General features: G+C 37.3%; 1 protein-coding gene and 1 long non-coding RNA gene across 3 annotated transcripts in view; one reads left to right on the top strand and one right to left on the bottom strand.

Moving 5' to 3' along the window:
• LOC139185264 (uncharacterized) overlaps positions 1–21,264 on the top strand; it is a 126,911-nt gene that overhangs the window by 68,373 nt on the left and 37,274 nt on the right. The gene's annotated exons all lie outside the window — the stretch shown is intronic.
• The window catches only part of UNC13C (unc-13 homolog C), a 723,080-nt gene that overhangs the window by 48,290 nt on the left and 653,526 nt on the right, over positions 1–21,264 (bottom strand). For both annotated transcript variants that reach the window (XM_019968805.2, XM_070797523.1), the window contains 2 exons: positions 17,373–17,453; positions 3,777–3,924 (listed from right to left, as the gene is read on the bottom strand). In XM_019968805.2, coding sequence (XP_019824364.2) covers positions 3,777–3,924; positions 17,373–17,453 — 229 coding nt within the window. The remainder of the gene's footprint in view (positions 1–3,776; positions 3,925–17,372; positions 17,454–21,264) is intronic.

Raw genomic sequence — 21,264 nt, forward strand, 5'->3', positions numbered from 1 at the left:
ACAGTGAAAAATATAACCCAATTAATTATTCATTTTTCCGTATATTTAATGTTACAATTAATTTTCTAACACAGAGAAGGATAATGCAGAAAGGAGAAAGAGATGCAAAAGAACATTTTAACAAAAGAAAAGGAAAGAAGAAAATGGACTAAGGAAAGAGTTTATGAGAATATGAGAACAAAATATAGATACTTTAAAAAGCACAATTAAATTTCTAAAGGATTCCAATTTCTTTTACACAGCATGTTGATTAACACTTGAATGATAATTCCTTAATACTTGCACATGTATGAGTTAGAAATTAAGGAGACAAAAAATCAGTTTGCATTTTATAAATCATAATGTAAAATATTTTTCAAATAATGTTCACTGTGTTATAAGTTGTTTCTCTAATTAGTTCTGTATTCCTAACTTGCGAATTTGTAAGAGAAAAAGTTCAAGTAAAGGAGAAAGATTCATTCAGGGTATTTGACCTTTATAATTTAATTATTATCAAGAAGATGCAGGCATGGTGGTTAAGAGCACAGGACACAGATCTAGAGTAGCTGAACTGGAACCTGGCTCCCTACTTTCTAGTAATGTGACCCTGGATTTGGGTTCCCCGGGAGTGAAAGCTGAGACAAGCATTCCACAGTAAAGGATATACTTGGGAAGTTGTCCTCTCAGAGAGGATGGAGCTTCACATCACAGGGGAATTCTGGAGTTTGTGTAGAACTCATGTTAGAGTTTTCCCAACTGAGGAAGCTAAAGTTTTATTTGTTTTCTTTTCTGCCAACTGCCTATCCTCCATTGGCCAAGGGCTGCTTCCTGGGATACTGACTGTCTGACACCCTAGCTTAGCCTGGATAGGGCACCTCAGGCAGAGGGTGGAAGGGGTTCTCAGTGTGTAGCATTAGCTCCCATTTCATATTTTATATTTGAAAGACACCATAATACCAGAATGGTCTTTCTAAATTGTATTAACAAAATATAAGATTGGCAAAAATTAAATATAATAAATCTTCATGGGTATTTGATACTGTGCCAAATCCTAGAAAATTATTTGGATAATTGCAATTGTATTTAAACTGGAAACTGAGAACTTATCTGATCATTTTGGACTCTACCTTGTACTAGGATAAGAAATACAAAAAGGGGAGAATTGATCCTACTCTAATTGTAAATACTCATCTGCAGGGATATAAAAGTGGCACCCAAGCTCCTTTCTTTTAGTACAGCCCAGGTCAAGCATTCATAGAACAGCAGACCAGTCCATTTAAGTAAGACTCTTGAGAAGTCAACTTTTCCATGTTTGTCATTTAAAGAACCTGAGGAAGCTGAGGTTCTTTAGAAGACAAAGAAAACATGGACTGGCCCCAGGCATTTGGAGGTCATTTAGGGTCTGTTACAGAAAATGGAGATTGTGTCCTTTAATATGTCCTATTTTTGGTTGTGTTATAAAGAATTCTAATATTCAGTGAATTTTCCTCTTAACTCTCCTTTCCATATTTTATGAAGGATATGGTATTGTTGCTCACTTTATTATTCAGTCTGTGGTAATGAGTATTGAGATAGGATTGTGATAGAATTAGAATAAAATATGAATAGAAACTCAGAAACACTGCATCCTTTAATTGGTGATACTGGCTTGCCTCATTTTTGATTGAACAAGGGTTGTGTTATATTAGGCAGCAGTATTTCTTCCTTCCCCTTCTCCTCCAATTTAAAAGTATAAACAACTATCTGAGCAGGTAGAGAGGAGAGCTAGAGAGAGATGGCAGGTGACAGTGAGGAAGTCCTCATGATCATCTAAAACGTGGAAAGAATATATGAGCTCCATTGGGCCCCATGGAAGAAGCTGGTCATCAGTCTTCTTGCTGGGACCTCATTACAGAGGGCTGGACACTAGAAGATATTCAAGGAGCAAGAAGCCATGGCATGTGCTGCAGGAGGCAGCAACTGAGGGGTCCCTATAGGGACCTGGGCAGACTGCATTCATCATCAAGTTCAACGGATAGGAGGTTCCCTAGCATTGGGCCCCTGGGAAAGTCAGCATATGGATTCAACTGTAGGGGGACTTTAAAGATATCTCCCCCTCTCCTTCAATTTCTGCCCCCAATACCCTGAAGCAAGAGGTATCTAGGAGATGATGGGGAAGGGGAGCAGAGGGCACATCAAACACCCCCCATACCTCAGGTTCTGTGGACCTGATCATGGTGGGCTGGGACCAGCTGGAGCGATGCCAAGGGAGGGACAGAGGAGGAGATGGAAATAGTTTCCATGGAGCATGCTTGAAGGTAACTATCAGAGAAAAGGCAAAGTCATTTCATATCTAAAGCTTACCAATTTCAATTATGCAGAAAAAATTGCGTTACTTAAAAAAAGCCAGAAAAGGTAAGTAAAAAAGAAAAAGACCAGGACTAAAATAATTAATATAGTCGGGATTATTGGGATAATGAATCCTCTTATTCCCCCACTCCCCATATATTTTTAATGTTGCCATACAATTCATACAAAACAAACATGTGTACCAAATTCCATACACCAAAGTTGAAATTCATATGTAGTTTTTTGGTTTGACATCTCTGCTGAAACATGGGTTGCATGTATATACACATAATGTATACCTACGAACGTAAAGCTAAGTTTTTAAACACTCACATTCTCTTGAGAATAAAGCAACAACACTATTATGATGACTTGTGTTAGAATTGCATTCATATTTATAGTTTGGAAAACCTTGAGAGATCATGATTCAAGGAGTAATGTATTTCTTGACAAGGCCTTACACTCAACTCTCTTCTCCTTTTTGGAACCATCCTAAGATGTAATCTGGGTTTGAAGATTGCATTAAAAGGGGTGTTTGTAGCATTTATTGGACAAGGTCAGAAAGCACAAAGTATTAGATAGGTCAAGCAGCTACCTAGCACCTACCTTGGTATTATCTTCAAATGTAGTTAGAAAAGTGAAAATATCCATGATGAAACATAGATAAGTCTGAAGGATTTTTATCAAGAAAAAAAATCTGTGTGCTTCCTTTGGAAGGATCTCTCATGAAAGAAGTTGTGTCCTCCTCCTTATTTTGATTATAGTTGGGTGCAATTTATTATGTTCTACAATTTGAGCCTGCATTTTTTTTTTTTTTACTTAGAGTGACATTTTCAGTAATCACTCAGAAATGCCAGATTTTAAATGCATGTAATTACCAAAATACAATAAATCACAAAGCAACTTGAAAGAAGGTTCTTTAACAGTAATATCCTAGAAACTTATGAGTTGGCAACTTTGACATATGAAATAGATCTGAGTTTCCACTAACATACTTGGCTCTTTTCAAAGACTTAGAATTTTCTTCTATAAAATTAAGAGTAAATGAGATTTCCCTCCTGAAAACCCAAGAACAGGACATTATTTTCATTTGAAGTTAGGATCTGAGGAATTATTATTGTACTTTAGAAGTTACTGAGACCGATAAACACTGATTATTTTGTACTAATTTGAGAATATCACAGTTATGGTTATTCACAACGAGGGTTTACTAAATTTTATGAAATTAAAACCAACAGCAAATGTTAATTATTCCATACAATTTTAGTATTAAGCATATCTCAGTATTATTGAAATTATTTATAAAATAAGTTTCTAAAAATTGAGTATATTTTTTTTACAAATCATAATCATTCTTATTGATGCTTTAATTTATTATAGTCAAATTACAGATATTATTTATAGTGATTTCTATGTTGAAGTTGAGTTGTATTCAGTTTACCTCTGTTCATGTCCAATGTGTTACTTACTCTGTGAGGTTTGGGTGTCTATGAATTTCTTTATCAAGGCATCAGTCGTTTGGGTATAAAGACTGAGAGCATATCTCAGAGACTGAAGATCTGGGCTTTTCTCCAAGAAATTCTTTTTCAGGCCATTTCCTCCTGCATGAAAGTATTGCTAAAAAGAAAAGAAAAACAATGTAAGCAGAGGCATTTAGAAAAACAGTATTAGATGAGGGATTTTATGGCCATAATCATGAGGTCCAGATGGAATAATACAGTATGATTAACATAAGATAGATACAAAGACACAGTACTGTATGGCCATGACCACGTCATCGCCATGCAGTTCAGGTTACCTTAGTATTTCAAGTGTTGCTCTCATTTAAAACTTTAGTTAAATGCGATCATGAAGATGCACAGGCCGGATGCTTACAGAATGCTAGGTTTAAGACAATGTGTCAACTCGATTGTTGACTTCTGTTTCTAGAGCATGAGAAAAATATCCAGGTTTGTCAGATTTCACAAATAAAGTATCTTCTGGTCACATGTTTTCCAGATACTGATTTGCAATTCTAGGGCAAATGCCCACTGCTCCCACCTTCCCTGTGCTCTAATCAGACAGTGGTACACACACATAGGCCACCCTTAGAAACCCAATGCCCCCTAAACTGTGTCTGAGAAATGTAATAAAACAGTTTCTTTCTTCTTATTTTTCTTTGCTACAGACATCCAACAACTCAAAACATCACCATATTTATAGGTTAAATAATAGAGAAGATATATATTTGACAATAAATACGGTCATTGAGGGATGTCAGAGTTTCTAATGTTGCAAGTATTAAGCACAGACTTCACTTCAGAGGGCAGATTATTTATCTCAAGATATATGATAGAGCTAAGGATGTTATTTCCCAGCAATTTATAGATAACATGTTTATTGTATTTTGTTAAGCTTAGATAAATGGGTCTGTCTTGCCCTGTACTAACACTAAACTTCACCCGCACTGCAACCCAGCTCACTAGGATATAGGACTCTCACAGGATGGCATGTTTTGAAAAAGCTCAACAAACGATTCTGATACACTCTCCTGTGTGTCATCAGTCTAGCCTACTCAAAGATTTCCAAGGTAAAACATGTCAACTGAAAATTCAAAATTACTTCAGTTTTCTTCCCTCTGCAGAAACATATTCTGAGCATTTGTAGGCATTTGGTTGGAATTTTAGAGACTATAATATAGAGAAAATTCAGGGCACAGGCCTGAGAAAGTAGGCAATGGGGATATAAATTGAAGAAAGTGTTCTACAATCACAAACTCCTTCCTCAAAAGGAAAAACCCATGGTCACTTACAATCCCATTCCATTGTAGCTGAGTGCACTGTGAAAACACAAATTGCACCTAAATCCACCAATGATTATGAAGAGGAGGCAGAGAAAAATGAGGAAAGCCTTTTCTTATTTTTGAAGGGATGACAAAGATATAATATTTAAACATTTTCTATACCTTGATCTTATATAAATATTAGATATTGTGACATATAGAAAGCAATTATTGTGGAGTTAGAGTCCAGAATTGTTTCAGGTACCTTGGGGGATGAAAAGATATCAGAATTCCTTTCTTCAGGAAGTGTGATATGATACTTAAGTGGAAAAGTGTTAATGAATGTATTGAGAGGGGAGTTTTGCCTGGAATTGACTGCTTTTCCTGGAGGAGTGGTGGGGTGAGCTCTGGAGCTCTGTTTACGTAATGAACCAGGGAAGCATCAGATGAAATAACACACCCTACTTACAAAGAGCTGCGGGATAGACTGAACCAGGACTTGGTGGCTTCTCAGGAGGGGAAAGCATTCTCCCACTCATTGTTTCCCAGACAAGTTCCAATCTTGTCATACCTGAGCATAAGTGCTGGAGGCTTAAGTTAGTAAAGTACAGGAAGAGTAATGAGCAGCAACTAAGATGATGCTTCATGATGTCTTGGGACTATATGTAGTTGTCAGAAAAAATTGTGAAAAACTTTGAAACGGGCAAAAATGTTTAATGAGTGCTCCATCTATGACACCTATCTGAGTTATCTTCACTTTTCACTGTCTTGGAGCTATGTGTGTGCTCAGTTGCTCAGTTGTGTCTGACTCGCCGCAGCCCCATGGACTGTAGCCTGTGAGGCTCCTCTGTCCATGGAATTTTCCAGGCAAGAGTACTGGAGTGGATTGCCATTTCCTCCTCCAGGGGATCTTCCTGACCGAAGGACTGCACCTGAGTCTCTTGTATCTCTTGCCTTGGACTCATTACCACTAGGGCCACCTGAGTTATGTAAAACTCTGTAAATTGTAGAAAATGGATAATAATGCATATGACTCCTGTCCAAAGAGATGCAAATTATTTATTTCTGGTGGGATGCAACTGATCACCGTTTTGTGGCCAGATCTGTTTTGCCTCTATTCAAATTTATTTCAGCTTTCCTCATTGCTTGTCTTTATGTGAAGCTCTTGGAATTCTTCTTTGAGCCAATTGTAAGATCTTACTGGTTGTCTCATTAGTTGATGAGTTAAATAATAGTTTGACAAGTTTTATAACTGCATGAATGTCACAGTTATACTCTTATTTTTTAAATTAATTTTTATTGGAGTATAGTTGATTTACAACGTTGCTAGTTTCTGCTGTATAGCAAAGTAAATGTCATTTTGTCTCTAGGCATTTAAAAAATATTTTCTCTTCGATTTCCTCAGTGATCATATAAAACAAATGATCTTTCGCAGTGTATGTAAAGTAGCATGGTGACAACCTTAATATAGATTACTGTCTAATTTGTGAGGAAGAGCCATCACCTGTGGCTTACCCTAAAGAGCATCAGTGATGGGGTGACTTTCCTGGCCGTTCTCTCTTCCTCTTCTCCCTTAACAAATATTTACTAAATCTGTGTTGAGAACCAGAACTTACGCCAAGGATACGAAGCAAAAGAGGCCTAGAGATTGTTCCCAAAGGGACTCTGGTCAAGTAGGAAATGTTATTGTCAGTGAATGACTCCAATGATATGTTGGAGGCGTAATAAAGAGAATTTAAAAAGACAGACAATAGGACTGGGAAATAATGCTGTTGCTGAAGGAATCAATAAAGACTTTCAAAGAGGTGACACCTATGGTGTCTTGTTTATTAGCACTGCCATTTTCCACTTCAGCAGCCACCAGATAATTTACCACGATGGACTAAAGAAAGGGGAAAATCCCACTAGGTAACTGAGAGGAACTGCTTGAGAAGAAGTGAAGTACAGGTATTCCCCATTCTTTGAAAATTGCCTTTATGCCACTTCACTTTTGTAGATGACCTACATTAGTACTGTTTTCACTAACCAAAAAAGACATGAAAATGATTTTCACTTTTGTGAAAAAAGAGATGTTAAAACAGCAGTGAGCTCTTACAGAGGCAGTGTATACCCTGAGTCATGAGAGTGGTACCACCCAGCACCTAACCCAGGAATTACACCCAGCATCTGAGCATCAAGCTGTCATGATTTTGGACTGTATTTGTGCTTGATCTCGATTTATTTTGTGCATCCCTGAGCAGAATGAGTCCTAAGGTAATTGCTTCTTGCCTATGTCATTTCAGCTAATAAAAGGTTTCATAGGAATGCTCTCCTTTCCTATAGTGGGGGAAACCTGCAGTTGTAGTTCTCATATTTCTTTGGTATAGTTTAAAATATACTGTTTTACTACTGTCACTCTATTGTCATTACTAACCTTGTGCTTCCTCAAAGTTACAAGTTGCCTTTAGGAAGTAGAAAGCCTAGAGAAGTTAAGAGATTTCGTATACTCTTAAAGATTCACAATGCTTTTTAATACATTAAAGGCTGTGTGATTCACGGTGGTAGGGAAAACTGTTTGACCTTGCACTAACATACCTGTTCTTAAAATTATTAGGCTATAGGACACCTATCACACAGGACATCTATTAACTCTCAGGGACACCCAAGTGTTCCACGGAATATTGTTTAGGAAACTCTAAGATAGAAGAATGTAACTGGACTTAATTTAATTGAGGTATTTTTGAGGGCCTAGAAGACTTTATGTACATGCTGAACTAGATTTAGGTTATAAGAGCATAAACTATGTATAGTATTTGTCTTGAAATTCTCTAATAACTTTATAGGAAGACATGTTTTCATTAAAAAGGCATTATTTTGTAGGCCTTCGGTACATGGGGAACTAATCATATAGTGAAAACATAAATAAGGTATGAGCTTATTCCTGAGTAAAGCCTGAGGGTCTCTGTAGAGTTTCAGGTTATGATCCAGAGCTGATTTGTTCCTTTTGAGCCATGGAGCATTTTGAGTCATTCAGTAAAAGCTTTAGCAGGACAGTAAGTGAACAGTAGATGATTTGTAAGGGCAGAAACGATGCCTTTGTCTTTTAAGTGCATTGTATAATAGCAGATGTTGTAAGACAAACTCAGGCTAGAAGGTAGCAATGTTAGGAGAGAAAACAAGTTGCAGGAAGCTAAGCACAAAAGCCTCTGTTCAGTGGTTCAGTGAACACAAATAAATAACACATGCCATGGGCTCCTCATTCACAGAGAAAAGGAAATGATTTCTATGGTTATGCAAATGCCAACCTGATGACAAGGAGAAAAGGAAAAGGTCTGTATTCCCAATAAAATTTTTATTGCAAAGTAAAGAATGGGGGTGACATGGCTTAACATCAGTAAAATTTTTAAAGCTTTACTCGTGCTCAAATTTAATATGATTTATTAATTGATGAGGCAGCAATCAAAGCTAAATCTGATCATGTATTAATATCACAGATAGGTCAAGACAAAGGGTGTGATAGAGCAACAGCATTCTCTGCTGATTAGAACGTATCTGGAATATGAGGGTGGTTCCTTGGCATCACCATTTTATGAGAAATATAAAATGGAAATAGCCTCAAGGTAGATGACCAGAACTTTGTAAGCTCTAGAAGGCATGTTATTCAATAAACAGCTGCAGATAACTTGGGGCAGCATGACAGTTTTCTTTAATGTCTGAAAAGCATTGAAAAGGGGAAGACATAGAAAAGGAAACGAAACTATTTTATAGTAGTTTTAAAGGGTAGAAGAAGAACCAATTCATAATTAGAAGCACTGGGGAAGCAGATACTGGTTTGATATAAAGAAAACATTTTATAATCAGTGAATCTTAAAACCTGAAGCTGCTACATGTGAGTTAGTAAGGTCCCATTATTAGCCTTAATAGCCATTATTAAGGGACGGTCAGTTGACCAGAGGGCTCCCCTGGTAGCTCAGCTGGTAAAGAATCAGCCTGCAACGCAGGAGACTCTGGTTTGATTCCTGGGTCGGGAAGATCCCCTGGAGAAGGGATAGGATACCCACTCCAGTATTCTTGGGCTTTCCGGTGGCTCAGATGGTAAAGAATCTGCCTCTAATGTGGCAGTCCTGGGTTCAATCCCTGGTTTGGGAAGATCTCCTGGAGGAGTACATGGCAACCCACTCCAGTATTCTTGCCTGAAGAATCCCCATGCACAGAGGAGCCTGGCAGGTTTCAGTCCATAGGGTCACAAGAGTCGGACACAACTGAGGGGCTAAGCACAGTGCAGAACAGCACAGTTGACCAACAACACCATAGGTAACATGTTTCTATGTGAGCAGGAAAAGGGACATTGTCAGTTTCTGTTATCAGTTTCAAGATGTTAGAATCCTTTTCACTTCTTTGACCTGTTCTTTACTCTAAAATGTGCTAGAAAACACTCTGTCTTTCCTCTATGCAGTGTGATTTGCATAGGTTATTTAACCTCACAGAGCACTGGTTAATTTCTCTGTAGAATGGGAACAGAAACAGCCATCTTGCCTGACTATGGTGTTGTAAAGATGAAATTAATTACTCTGTCTGGAAGATTTTTGTGAACTATAGAGTTCTTTCTACTTATAACATAAGCTTTATTGTGAAAATAATTCCCCAGATTCTAGGTGGAAAGAGGAAAATGACCCTCCTGACTGATTTGCCATTTTTCTCTTTGGGACCAAGCTTCTCAACCACTTGGCTAAAACTCTGAGTCACCCTGGCTCCTCCATCATTCCTGCCCCATTTTTTTAGTTGCCAAGTTCCAATGACTGGGCCTTTCTGTGTCACTCATAGCCATCTTTCACTTTATACTCCTAAGATCACCCTCTTCATGATAGTCCTTGTCATCTTATGCATTGAATAACCATAACTGATCTCTGTGACTACAGTCTTGAACTAGTCAATCCATTCTGCACATTCCTGTAAGACTTCCATTGCTGAAATGGTACTTTTGCATGCCATGTATTAATATTTTCAATACCTACTTGCAACCCCAACATTTCCTGTAACCTCAATGTTACACTGCTTCACTATGAAAATTTCCAGTTAAATCCAGTCCAGTCCATTGAGCAGTCTAATCATTGACTCCCAGCCTTCTGGTCTTGTGCTTTTTCATGGTCAAATTCTTTCTCCCTGAGTATGTTTAAGTCTTCTCCAATGAAAACAATTATCTTTCTTTTCCAGCCAGTGAACTGTCATCTGTCCTTTGTGATCACTCTTTCATATTATTTCCCTGATTTCTGGAGTTCATGGTAGTTGCTAACTCCCCTAAATCCTTCCCACTTTTATATGTGTCCCCTCCTCAAGCCCTATAGCATCTGTATCACCCTATTCCATCTCTGACATGACTTTTTTGGTAAGTTGACACATATCATTACTTAATTTTCAACGGGCCTTCCCTGCCTTTTAATCTAGAAACTCCTGCAGAAAGAGAACAGCACTGCTTCCTAGAGGGGAGTCTCAGAAAGCACCAGAAATCTTAGGGGTTTTGTGCCCCTGTAGTGTGAAAATGCTGTGCACAGGAAACCAAAAGCATGGAGGACAGGACTTGGACTGTTACTTGGGGCAAAGAGTCAGATTTAATAGCATCATTGAGAGAGATGAGTGGTTTATTAGGAAAGGAGGAAAACAAAAAAAATCTAGTTGTACTAGAATATGTGAGGTCTTGGGTTTACCAGTGGAAAGAAGCTCCTTCAAAATAACCAATTCTCAGGCAAAAGGAGATGCAAGTTCAATTCCTGGGTCAGAAAGATCCCCTGGAGGAGGAAATGGCAACCCACTGCATTATTCTTGCCTGGAGAATCCCTGGACAGAGGAGCCTGGCAGGTTACAGGATCACAGAGAGTCAGACGTGACTGAGCACCCATGCACACAGGTAGTATGATGGTTATATTTATGAAGAGTTTTCTATACAATAGGAACTGTTTTCATTATTTTATATGTGATAACTCATTTTGTTTATTGACAATACATTCTTAAGTCCTAATAGTACTCCCACAAGAGAGGACAGTAACTTGTATACTCTAGTCTTTCTCTCTTGAGTTCAGTTCAGTCGCTCAGTCATGTCCGACTCTTTGCGACTCCATGAACCGCAGCACACCAGGCCTCCCTGTCCATCACCAACCCACGGAGTCCACCCAAACCCATGTCCATTGAGTCAGTGATGCCATCTCATCCTCTGTCGTCCCCTTCTCATCCTGCTCCCAATCCCTCCCAGCATCAGGGTTTTTTCAAATGAGTCAGCTCTTCGCATCAGGTAGCCTAAGTATTGTAGTTTCAGCTTCAACATCAGTCCTTCCAATGAACTCCTTCAGAATGGACTGGTTGGATCTCCTTGCAGTCCAAGGGACTCTCAAGAGTCTTCTCCAACACCACAGTTCAAAAGCATCAATTCTTTGGTGCTTAGCTTTCTTTATAGTCCAACTCTCACATCCATACATGACCATTGGAAAAACCATAGCCTTGACTAGATGGACCTTTGTTAACAAAGTAATGTCCCTGCTTTTTAATATACTGTCTAGGGTGGTCACAACTTTCCTTCCAAGGAGTAAGCATCTTTTAATTTCATGGCTGCAATCATCATCTGCAGTGATCTTGGAGCCCAGAAAAATAAAATCAGCCACTGTTTCCCCATCTATTTGCCATGAAGTGATAGGACCGGATGCCATGATCTTAGTTTTCTGAATGTTGAGCTTTAAGCCAGCTTTTTCACTCTCCTCTTTCACTTTCCTCAAGAGGCTTTTTATTTCCTCTTCACTTTCTGCCATAAGGTTGGTGTCATCCGCATATCTGAGGTTATTGATATATCTTCATTCAAGCTTGTGCTTCCTCCAGCCCAGCGTTTCTCATGATGTACTCTGCATATAAGTTAAATAAGCAGGGTGACAATATACAGCCTTGACGTACTTCTTTTTCTATTTGGAACCAGTCTGTTGTTCCATGTCCAGTTCTAACTGTTGCTTCCTGACCTGCATACAGGTTTCTCAAGAGGTAGGTCAGGTGATCTGGTATTCCCATCTCTTTCAGAATTTTCCACAGTTTGTGGTGATCCACATAGTTAAAGGCTTTGGCATAGTCAATAAAGCAGAAATGTCACCCACTATTCTGATACTCTATCAGTGGTATTCCTCATGTAGTTCCAGATATTTTCTTTACATTTATATCCACTTTCTGATGTTTGTGAAGATTTCCCACCCTCATAAAGGAATACATTGCTTCACTAATATATGGGTGAGTGATGAGGGGCTTGAAAGAGCTTTGTATGAGGTATCATTTTCTTTATCTTAAAAAATAAACAGAGATATTTGTATTTCTTGTATTCTTCATGAGTGCAAAAAAAAAAAAAAAATGAAAAAGTAGAACATTTCAGACCTTAATGTGATTTGTGAGAAAAAAAAAATAGAACTACTAACTAAAACATCAGGATACTGTCTGCATGGTTAACAAGCCATCCCTTTTATAATCCCAATAAAAAATGCTATATTCTTCTAAGCATTCATATTTGCCAGATATTTGAAGATCTTTCACACACTATATTTACTGGCTTATGGAAATATGCTAATATTTCAAGTCTGCTGGGAGATTTTACTTCTTTGGTTACATGTACCATTTTGGTAGAAATTTCCCATCATCACTCTCTTTCCTTCCAATACCAGTATCAGACTTCTGGAAAATTCATGCAGATGATCTGTTTTGCAAATTTAGATATAATCATCACTTGTTTTTAACAACTGAGGTTACTTTAAATACTTGATAGTTAAGAAATTATTTTTTAAGACAATAGGAGTCCTCTGTAATATACTGGATCATAATATGCTACTTCCTCCCTTTTGCCAGCAAACTGAAGTTCAGATTCTTGGTGTTTATGCTTCACCACTTTGGGTCCAAGTCAATGTGTCTCTTCTATTCTATATATTCCCTTTATTTCTCAACCAATCTTGATATCCTTCTACATTAGCCTATTTGAAGTTTTTAGGCTACCCCATACCTCAGTCACATTTCACCCAAGCTTTTCTCTAAGCCTGTGATGACTTTCCGCCTTGCTTTCCCATTTAATGATCTGAAACCTCCTTCACCAGGAAGCTTTCCTCTAGCCACTCACAGAGAATTCATCACCCTCTCTGCACTTCCCAGTACTTTGTCAGTAACTCTCATATTTTATGGATTGTGGATGTTTCTGTTCCTAAGAGCAAGATCTCTTTAATTTTCAGTCACCTCTTTACTGCTTATCATCTTTGTTCCACACGGTAAGCTCTCAAATAATGATTTCTGAATTGCAGTACTCCAAACTAGATAGGTTGTTTGGTTCCTCCCGTGAGCACCTGAAGTTTAAATAATGCAAAAACGATACTTACAAATGATTAAAGACAACATGCTAAGTAAGAAACAGCCACCAAAACTGACTCTTGAATAATGGATACCAGGATTGTGTAGGACTTGGTCAGGGTAAGAGCCTGAGAGGCATAATCTTCCATGTCCTGTTATTTGTCTGGAATCCTGAGTATCAGAAATGGTGTTATCTAGGATTTTTCAAGGCTGTATTTGAATAGATATTCATAGTTAGTCCACATTCTCTCCTGAACACCAAGAAATGCAGATTTCTAGAGGGCCCTAATGCATGTGTTTATTTTCAATTTTTATTGGACTGCTTTACAATGTTGTGTAAGTTTCTACTGTCCATCAAAGTGGACATATACATATACATCCCCTTTTTTGGATTTCCTTCCCATTTAGGTTACCACATAGCACTGAGTAGAATTCCCTGTGCTATTTAGTAGGTTTTCAGTTATCTATTTTACATGTATTATCAATAGCGTAAATATATATATATGTCAATCCCAATCTCCTAGTTCATCCCACCCTCTCTTTCTCACTTGGTATCCATGTATTTATTCTCTACCTCTGTGTCTCTGCTGATTTTTTCAGGTTCCATACATTTCAGAATGTCATGTTTAGGTACAAATAACAAGTGTTCCAGGGTAATTTAGAATGTTGGAAAAAATACAACCAGCCAGTTTTCTTGCCCTATGTTTTTGGAACTTCATCAGAAAATAACTAGAGCATGGTTCAAAGTTAAAAAAATAAAAAATTAAGTCTTGAGATTCACGATACTGTCAAAGAGTACATGCTGGTGGAAAAAGCTCTTCATTTTTTCTTGGAAAGAAACCCACATTTCAGGGACTCCCTTGTAAGTCCTGAATCTTCCTGAGATACAAGTTTGAGACTCCAAAGCTCAGCTTTAAATAGGGTTTCTGCACTGGCCTCTACAGCAGCTTGCACATGCTGATTAAGCTGTTGGCTGTTTCAGAGCTGTTGACTTGGCTCAGTGTTGGCAGGTAAATGTAATGCCTCCAAGGCCAACCATGCTAGCTGCAGCAGCTCATGGTAACTATTTCTTGTGCCATGTTCTATACTTTTGACTTATAGTTGAAACTACCTGTGACTGGTATGCCAAAATAACCCAGTCTAATTAGAATTTTAGTATTTAAGTTAATATTTTCATCAGTACTTGTGTAGAGGTTGAATGAGTTCATATTATTTTAAATCATTAGAAAATAATCTAAATAACTAAAACATGGTATTTTAATTTAGAAAGAACTAATCTATCTGTAGGGATATCACCCATTTTGGCTTGTTGCCTTTTCCTACACCTTGTTAACATTTAGTGAAATAAGACATAGAAGCAAGGGCACTGATTTTAGAGTTTGGCATCTTTTCTCAACTCTGCCAATTACAAGTGACTCTGGACTTAGGCAAACAATTTAAACCTGCTTTTTCATCTGTAAAATGTGAATGATCATTCTTGGTGTACCTAACACCCAGGATGTTTCTAAGGATCAGGTGAGAGGATGTATGTACGTGAAAGATGACTGAAAGAATGCACAACAGTATTTCAGCTACTGTCTACAAACTCCATAGCATCCTCTTCCTTCAATTTAACTTTCTCATGTTCAGCTTATTTGCTTAAATTCACCTAAAGAAGAATTAAGGATCATGTTGTCGGCAGCCTTTGGGAATTAGCCTGGATAGTGTCTACTACTTCAATATAAGAATGTCTTTCCCATGAAGTCTCCACCTGATAGTATTCCCTTGCTGAGCCCCCAGAAAATACTGAATCACTAGCTCAAGACTACAATTCTTTTAAGTAGTATTCCTCTTTCTCTTGAATTCCTTTGTAGTCACCATTAGAAGCAGTGCCTTGTAGTATAATCAGGGTAAATCTCAGAATCAGAAAAGATAAAAGGGAGCCCAGCTTTGGCAAACTGACTTCAGGGCCATTGGAAGAAATATTAGGTGACTCTCCTTCTTGGCAGAGGGGCAGAGGACAGGAGTAAAAGGCTCTCAAAGCAGGTAGAGTGGGTGTAGTCTGGAGACCCCAGAGGATAAGCTGGGGAGTAGTGAGACTGAAGAAGACCTGACCTCAGGTTCCGAGGTTCTGAAGGACCAAGGTCAGACTCCAGTCCTGGGAAACAAGATAATGACATGGACCCACTTACTGGATCTTAGATACCAGGCTGCTGCTGCTAAATCACTTCAGTCATGTCCAACTCTGTGCGACCCCATAGACGGCAGCCCACCAGGCTCCCCCATCCCTGGGATTCTCCAGGCAAGAACACTGGAGTGGGTTGCCATTTCCTTCTCCAATGCATGAAAGTGAAAAGTGAAAGTGAAGTCGCTCAGTCGTGTCCAACTCTTTGCAACCCCATGGACTGCAGCCTACCAGGCTCTCCATCCATGGGATTTTCCAGGCAACAGTACTGGAGTGGGTTGCCATTTCCTTCTCCAAGATACCAGGGAGTAGTCTTTCTTTTAAAGGGCAAGGCAAGTGTCTGGTCACTGAGGCTGAACTAAAGTATTACCAATGACCTGGGCAGGAAGACAGTATAGTTGAGATGTCAACATGTAGACCAGAGGGATTTGTTTGGGTATCGGGATTATCCCAGAGTTTGGGCAGAACTAGTCTTGTAGGAGGTGGTCATCTGTCCCCATCAAGAAGAACTAGAGAAAAGTTGGAGTTAGGGGACATGGGCCAGGTCTGTCAGTACAATGAAGGCCATTATCTATTTTCACAGAACACATTTTTCTTGTTCTCTTAGAGTCATACATTGACCTAATAAAATCTATTAAGGGCTGAATTCTGATTCTATAACCGTATTTTTTTACCTGTTTAGTGTGTGCCCCAGAGTTATTTTTTTCTCCTAGCACTTTCCTCTGTAGCCATGAGTGCTGGTATAATTTCAAAGGGCAGTCATTTCTTACACATATTTATGAAAATTCTTCTTAAAAAGAGCTGGTTTTGTATTTTTCCTTTCTTTCATGTTTTCTATTTTTAAAAATGATTTTGCACAATATTTATATACTTCCAGCCCATACTCTGGATATGTCTTTAGAAACTCCATCTCTGTCACCTCACAACTTTTATTTTTCAGTTTTTGCCACTGAAGCAGCAAAAGATGTTCTCTTATTAAACGCTGAAACTGCAAAAATCATGAGGTAATAGCTCTGTGGGGTGTCATATAGAACTCTGTTTTAATGACTCCTGTTGTAATATCTGTTTCTATCCAGTGAGATTATTCTGTGCTTGGAAAATGGCTTCTGGTAGCTCACAAGTCTCTGCTACACTTCCTTGGTAAAAGGTGCTTCCTCCTGTGAAGCATTCAGACATTGGACACAGTCCAAATTTAGAAGATGGATTAATATCTCACTCTTTAATAAACTTTCACATATAAATATTAAATGTATGTATATACATCTGTAAGGGAACATATGAAAACAATTCCGACATTATGTTTTGAGATCTACCTATATTTAACCCACACTATAATAACTTTTAGGCCAAACTTTAGCTATGAAACATTGATGCACACAATGCAATGCCTTTGGGTTTTCAGCAGAAAACTAAATTATTATCTTTACTGAGAGAGAAGAGAAAATTGATTTTCCAAAATAATTTCAACAAGCATTGAAAACACAAACAGAAATTCCATTAACTCTAAGTCCCCTGAAGCATCTATTGATATTTAACTGGACTTTGGACTTTGGAGGTATCTGTCTTTCTTTGAAAACATCTGTTACAACATAGATTTCTTACCCATTTTATAAAGGTATACAAAGAAAGCAACTCTAAGGGTAAAGTAATATGGATATAATAATGACATAGTATGGGCTAAGTCTGACACACTCCCAGAATGTCTGTATACAACTGTCTACCATGTCTGTGGATGTACAGCTCTACAGACACGCATCGGGGGTACACTTCTCTGAGGGTACATATCCAGGGACTCTCTAATCTTACCTTGATGGTAGCCAGGACCACCTCCATTATACCACACTGTCTTGCTGTCAGACCCTTGGCATCCTCTCGAATCATGTGCTCCTGGAAAACAGGTGAACAATTTCTTATAAAATTACCAGTTCATTTGTTTAAAAACTGTTTTCAAACAAAATGTGTATAATCCTTGTATACAGATATTTCCCATTTGAGATAACTTTTTCATATGAACACATTTAGATGATGATGATAATGACAATTTTGTCAGATATTTAATAAAAATTCATTTTGCCCAAAGAAGAAATACTACATGTTAACTTAAAAAGCAGTGCTTTGATTCATATATGGCTTTATTTTTCACCTGCAAAGTAATGTTATGGGGTGGGGAGAGATAATCCTGGAAAATGTGTGTCCAAGTTTTTCCACATTAATCTCTGCTTTCTGTTCTGTCACACTGAAGAAGGTCAACCTTGGAAAGGACTTAAGAGGTAAATTTTAGCCTCATTCAATTATTACTGATAAAATCTACTTTAAGTATAATGCTTTCACTTTACTCACTTTCTAGGATCCCCTTAATGCTCAGTCATTAACAGGAAAATTCCCAAAGAATTAACTGAATTCAGTTCTGGAGGTTTTTAATATTTTAAATTCAGTTATCAATATTTTAGAACTGATTTCCATAATAACAAATTTTCCTCATTGTTCACTATGAACTCTGTCTTCATCTAAAGGTATTTAGGGAAATGATGGTAGAGGACAACAATAAGGAAAACTTGTCTGGAGAAAAATTTTTAAACTCCTAACCATCTGCCCAGGGCATCCACTATTCTAGTCAACAGCATTCAACAAATATTTCCTGAGTGCTTACTATGTGCCAGTACTGTTCTAGGTGACTGAGATATATTGTTTCATAAAAGAAAGACTTTTGTCCTCCAGAGCTTAATTTCTAACTTAGATAAGTGTGTCTCTGTGAATCAGAAGGAAAGTCAATATGGGTGGACATAGCTCTGAGAATGCATGGCTTGGTCAAGGGATCAGTGTCTTTGTTCAGCAATAAAAAGTACCTCTTTTTCTATGGGGCACAGCAAGTGGATCATGGACCCCAATTCAGCCGTCATTCACTTCCTTTGTGGGATACTTTGTGAAATGTACAAATTGTACAGTCACACCCAGTGGCTCATCTTTCTATTCCAATCCTTATGTTACTCTGTCATTTAGCAGGTGCCATGACTTTCTAAAGATAATCCCTATGTTTTACTCACTTCTGCAACTTTTGGTGCCTGTCTTGGCAATTATCACCTGCTAAGCACTTACTATGTTTTTGGTAACTGAGTTGTACTTCTTCAGAATGTCTTAAATGATTCCATATGCTTGAATGGAATCACAAGCCCTTGAATATTGTTCAAAACTTGGTATAATGCTACATTCACAGTTTATACTTCTGCATCTCACTGAATCTTTCTCTGATGTGGGAATTTCACCACAAACATATGAGTCCATTTAATATTTTAAAAATAAAGATATTAAATACCTATTGAGACTCAAAGAATAATGGGAAATTTTTGCAAAATTATAGACAGAAATGCTTGAAGGCAAGTAAATAAATCTCTCTGGCTTTGTCAATCTTGACTGCTTTTCGGTGTGGTCACATTTTTTAATAGATGCTAATAAATAATAAATGTTGGTACTACATAAAAATACAATTCTTATAAGAAATGATTAACAACTTATTCAAATAAGGTAGTCTCTGAAAAAGGCTGTCAATGTGTTACTGCTTGCTTGCAGGAAATTCATTGTCCCAGATGTATTTTTACTAACTGGTTTTGATATTGTATCACCTGTCCATAAAAATGTTATGCCAGATAAATCTGATCCCATAAAATAGTAATAAGTTGGGCATACTTACATTATAAAGTTCCAGAGGATGAAGTAGTATAGAATATGTAAAAATCTGAATAAATCCTGCTTAACAAATTAATTCTAAATCATAGTCACAAGCAGAAAAGAAATTAGTTTCCTTCATTGTTCTATGTTCCTTGATTCTGTGTTCTTTTAAGTAAAGTAGTCACTTGTTAATATTTCTGTACAGGATTGCTGAATTTACTCATTAATACTATTATTTCAAATGACACTTTACCTGTGTATCCAATCTGCTTTCAAACTAATACATGAAAAAATTAAAAGACCCAGGATTTGAAATGAAAACAAAACATTGGAAGCAACATTCTAGTAAAATATGGGAAAACCATTTTATAAAATTTGCAGTTCTCCCTAGAAAGGAACATAGCCAATATTCTTTGACAAACTGGACCAATGTTTTCTTAGGTCATTCTCCCGAGGTAATAGAAATGAAAGCAAAAATCAACAAATGGGGCCTAATCAAATGTACAATGTTTGACAAAAAGCCTACAGAATGGGAGAAAATATTTGCAAGTGATGCAACTAGGAAGAGTTTAATTTCGAAAATATACAAACAGCTCATACAACTCAACAACAAAAAATCCCAAACAACCCAATTGAAAAATGGGCAGAAGAAACAGACTTTTATGATTAGCAAAGGGGAAACATGACAGGGATGGATAAACTGAGTCTGGGATTCTCATATACACATTAGTAAGATAACTGATAGGGACCTACCATTAGCACAGGTAACTCTACTCAATAATCTAAATGGTAAAAGAATTTGAAAAATAATGGATATATGTATAACTGAATCACTTTGCCGTACACCTGAAACTAACACAACATTGTAAATCAACTATATTCCAGTATAATTTTTTTAATTTTAAAAAGATGTAGTACATGTACATAATGCAGCAACATGGATAAACTTAGATATTATCTACTAAGTGAAATAATCTGAAAGACAAAGACCATAACGTGTCACTTATATGTAGAATTTAAAATATGGCATAAATGAACCTATCTACAAAAGACACAGACTCACAGGCACCGAGAACAGACTTGTGGTTGTCAAGGGGGAAGTGGGTAGAGGAAAGATGGATTGAGAGTTTGGGGTTAGCACATTCAAACCATTATATGTAGAATGGATAAACAATAAGGTCCTACTGTATATCACAAGTACATCTATTCAATATCTTCTGGTAAACACTAATGGTGAAGAATTTTAAAAACAATGTATATATATGTAAAACTGAATCATTTTACTATACAGCAGAAATTAGCACAACATAGTAAATCAACTATACTTCAATTAAAAAATGGTAGTTCTGTATTTTGGCTACAATCTTAATCTTTTACATAACAATATAGAAGACTTATTGCTCAGTAATTCAAATAATAATAACTAAATGGACCAATAACTTTAAAAACTCGAGGAACAATAATAGAAAAAATATGTTTTAAAACTAAGTTGTTTTTCTATCACCTATGAACAACAAGATTCTATTTTTAGTCCTTCGGATTATTTCAGTCTTAATGAATTAATGCTTTTAGGACATTTTATTCAAAATATGCTTTTAGTTTATTATAATCAAGAGAATTCACTGAATTGAAGAAATTTTGAGGCCACTAAAGGGATATAAGTGCTATGGTTTCTGCAGACTCTGATTTTTCCCAGGTAGCATACATATGCCCACCGAGGATCCAGTCTCTCTCTCACTTAGTGTTCATAAGATTTGAACAGGATTGACAGCACTCCTCAGCTCAGGTGTGGGTATGTGAATTAAGCCCAATGGTATATGTCATCCCCCAGGCCACAGTGGTTAGCTTGGGAATGGTGATAATATTGCATTAGCACTGATGATGCGCCTGTGGACTTTGCTAGAATTTCCTGCATCAAGGTGGGTGTTCTTTTCTATAAAATTTCAAGTTCAAAAATGTTAGATATAAGCAGAGAACTGTCCTCCAAACAGGAAAGGAGGATTGTTAAGGCAGTAAGTCAAACAAGGGAAGA

This window comes from Bos indicus, chromosome 10 (genome assembly GCF_029378745.1).
Source record: "Bos indicus isolate NIAB-ARS_2022 breed Sahiwal x Tharparkar chromosome 10, NIAB-ARS_B.indTharparkar_mat_pri_1.0, whole genome shotgun sequence".
Lineage (NCBI taxonomy): Eukaryota > Metazoa > Chordata > Mammalia > Artiodactyla > Bovidae > Bos > Bos indicus.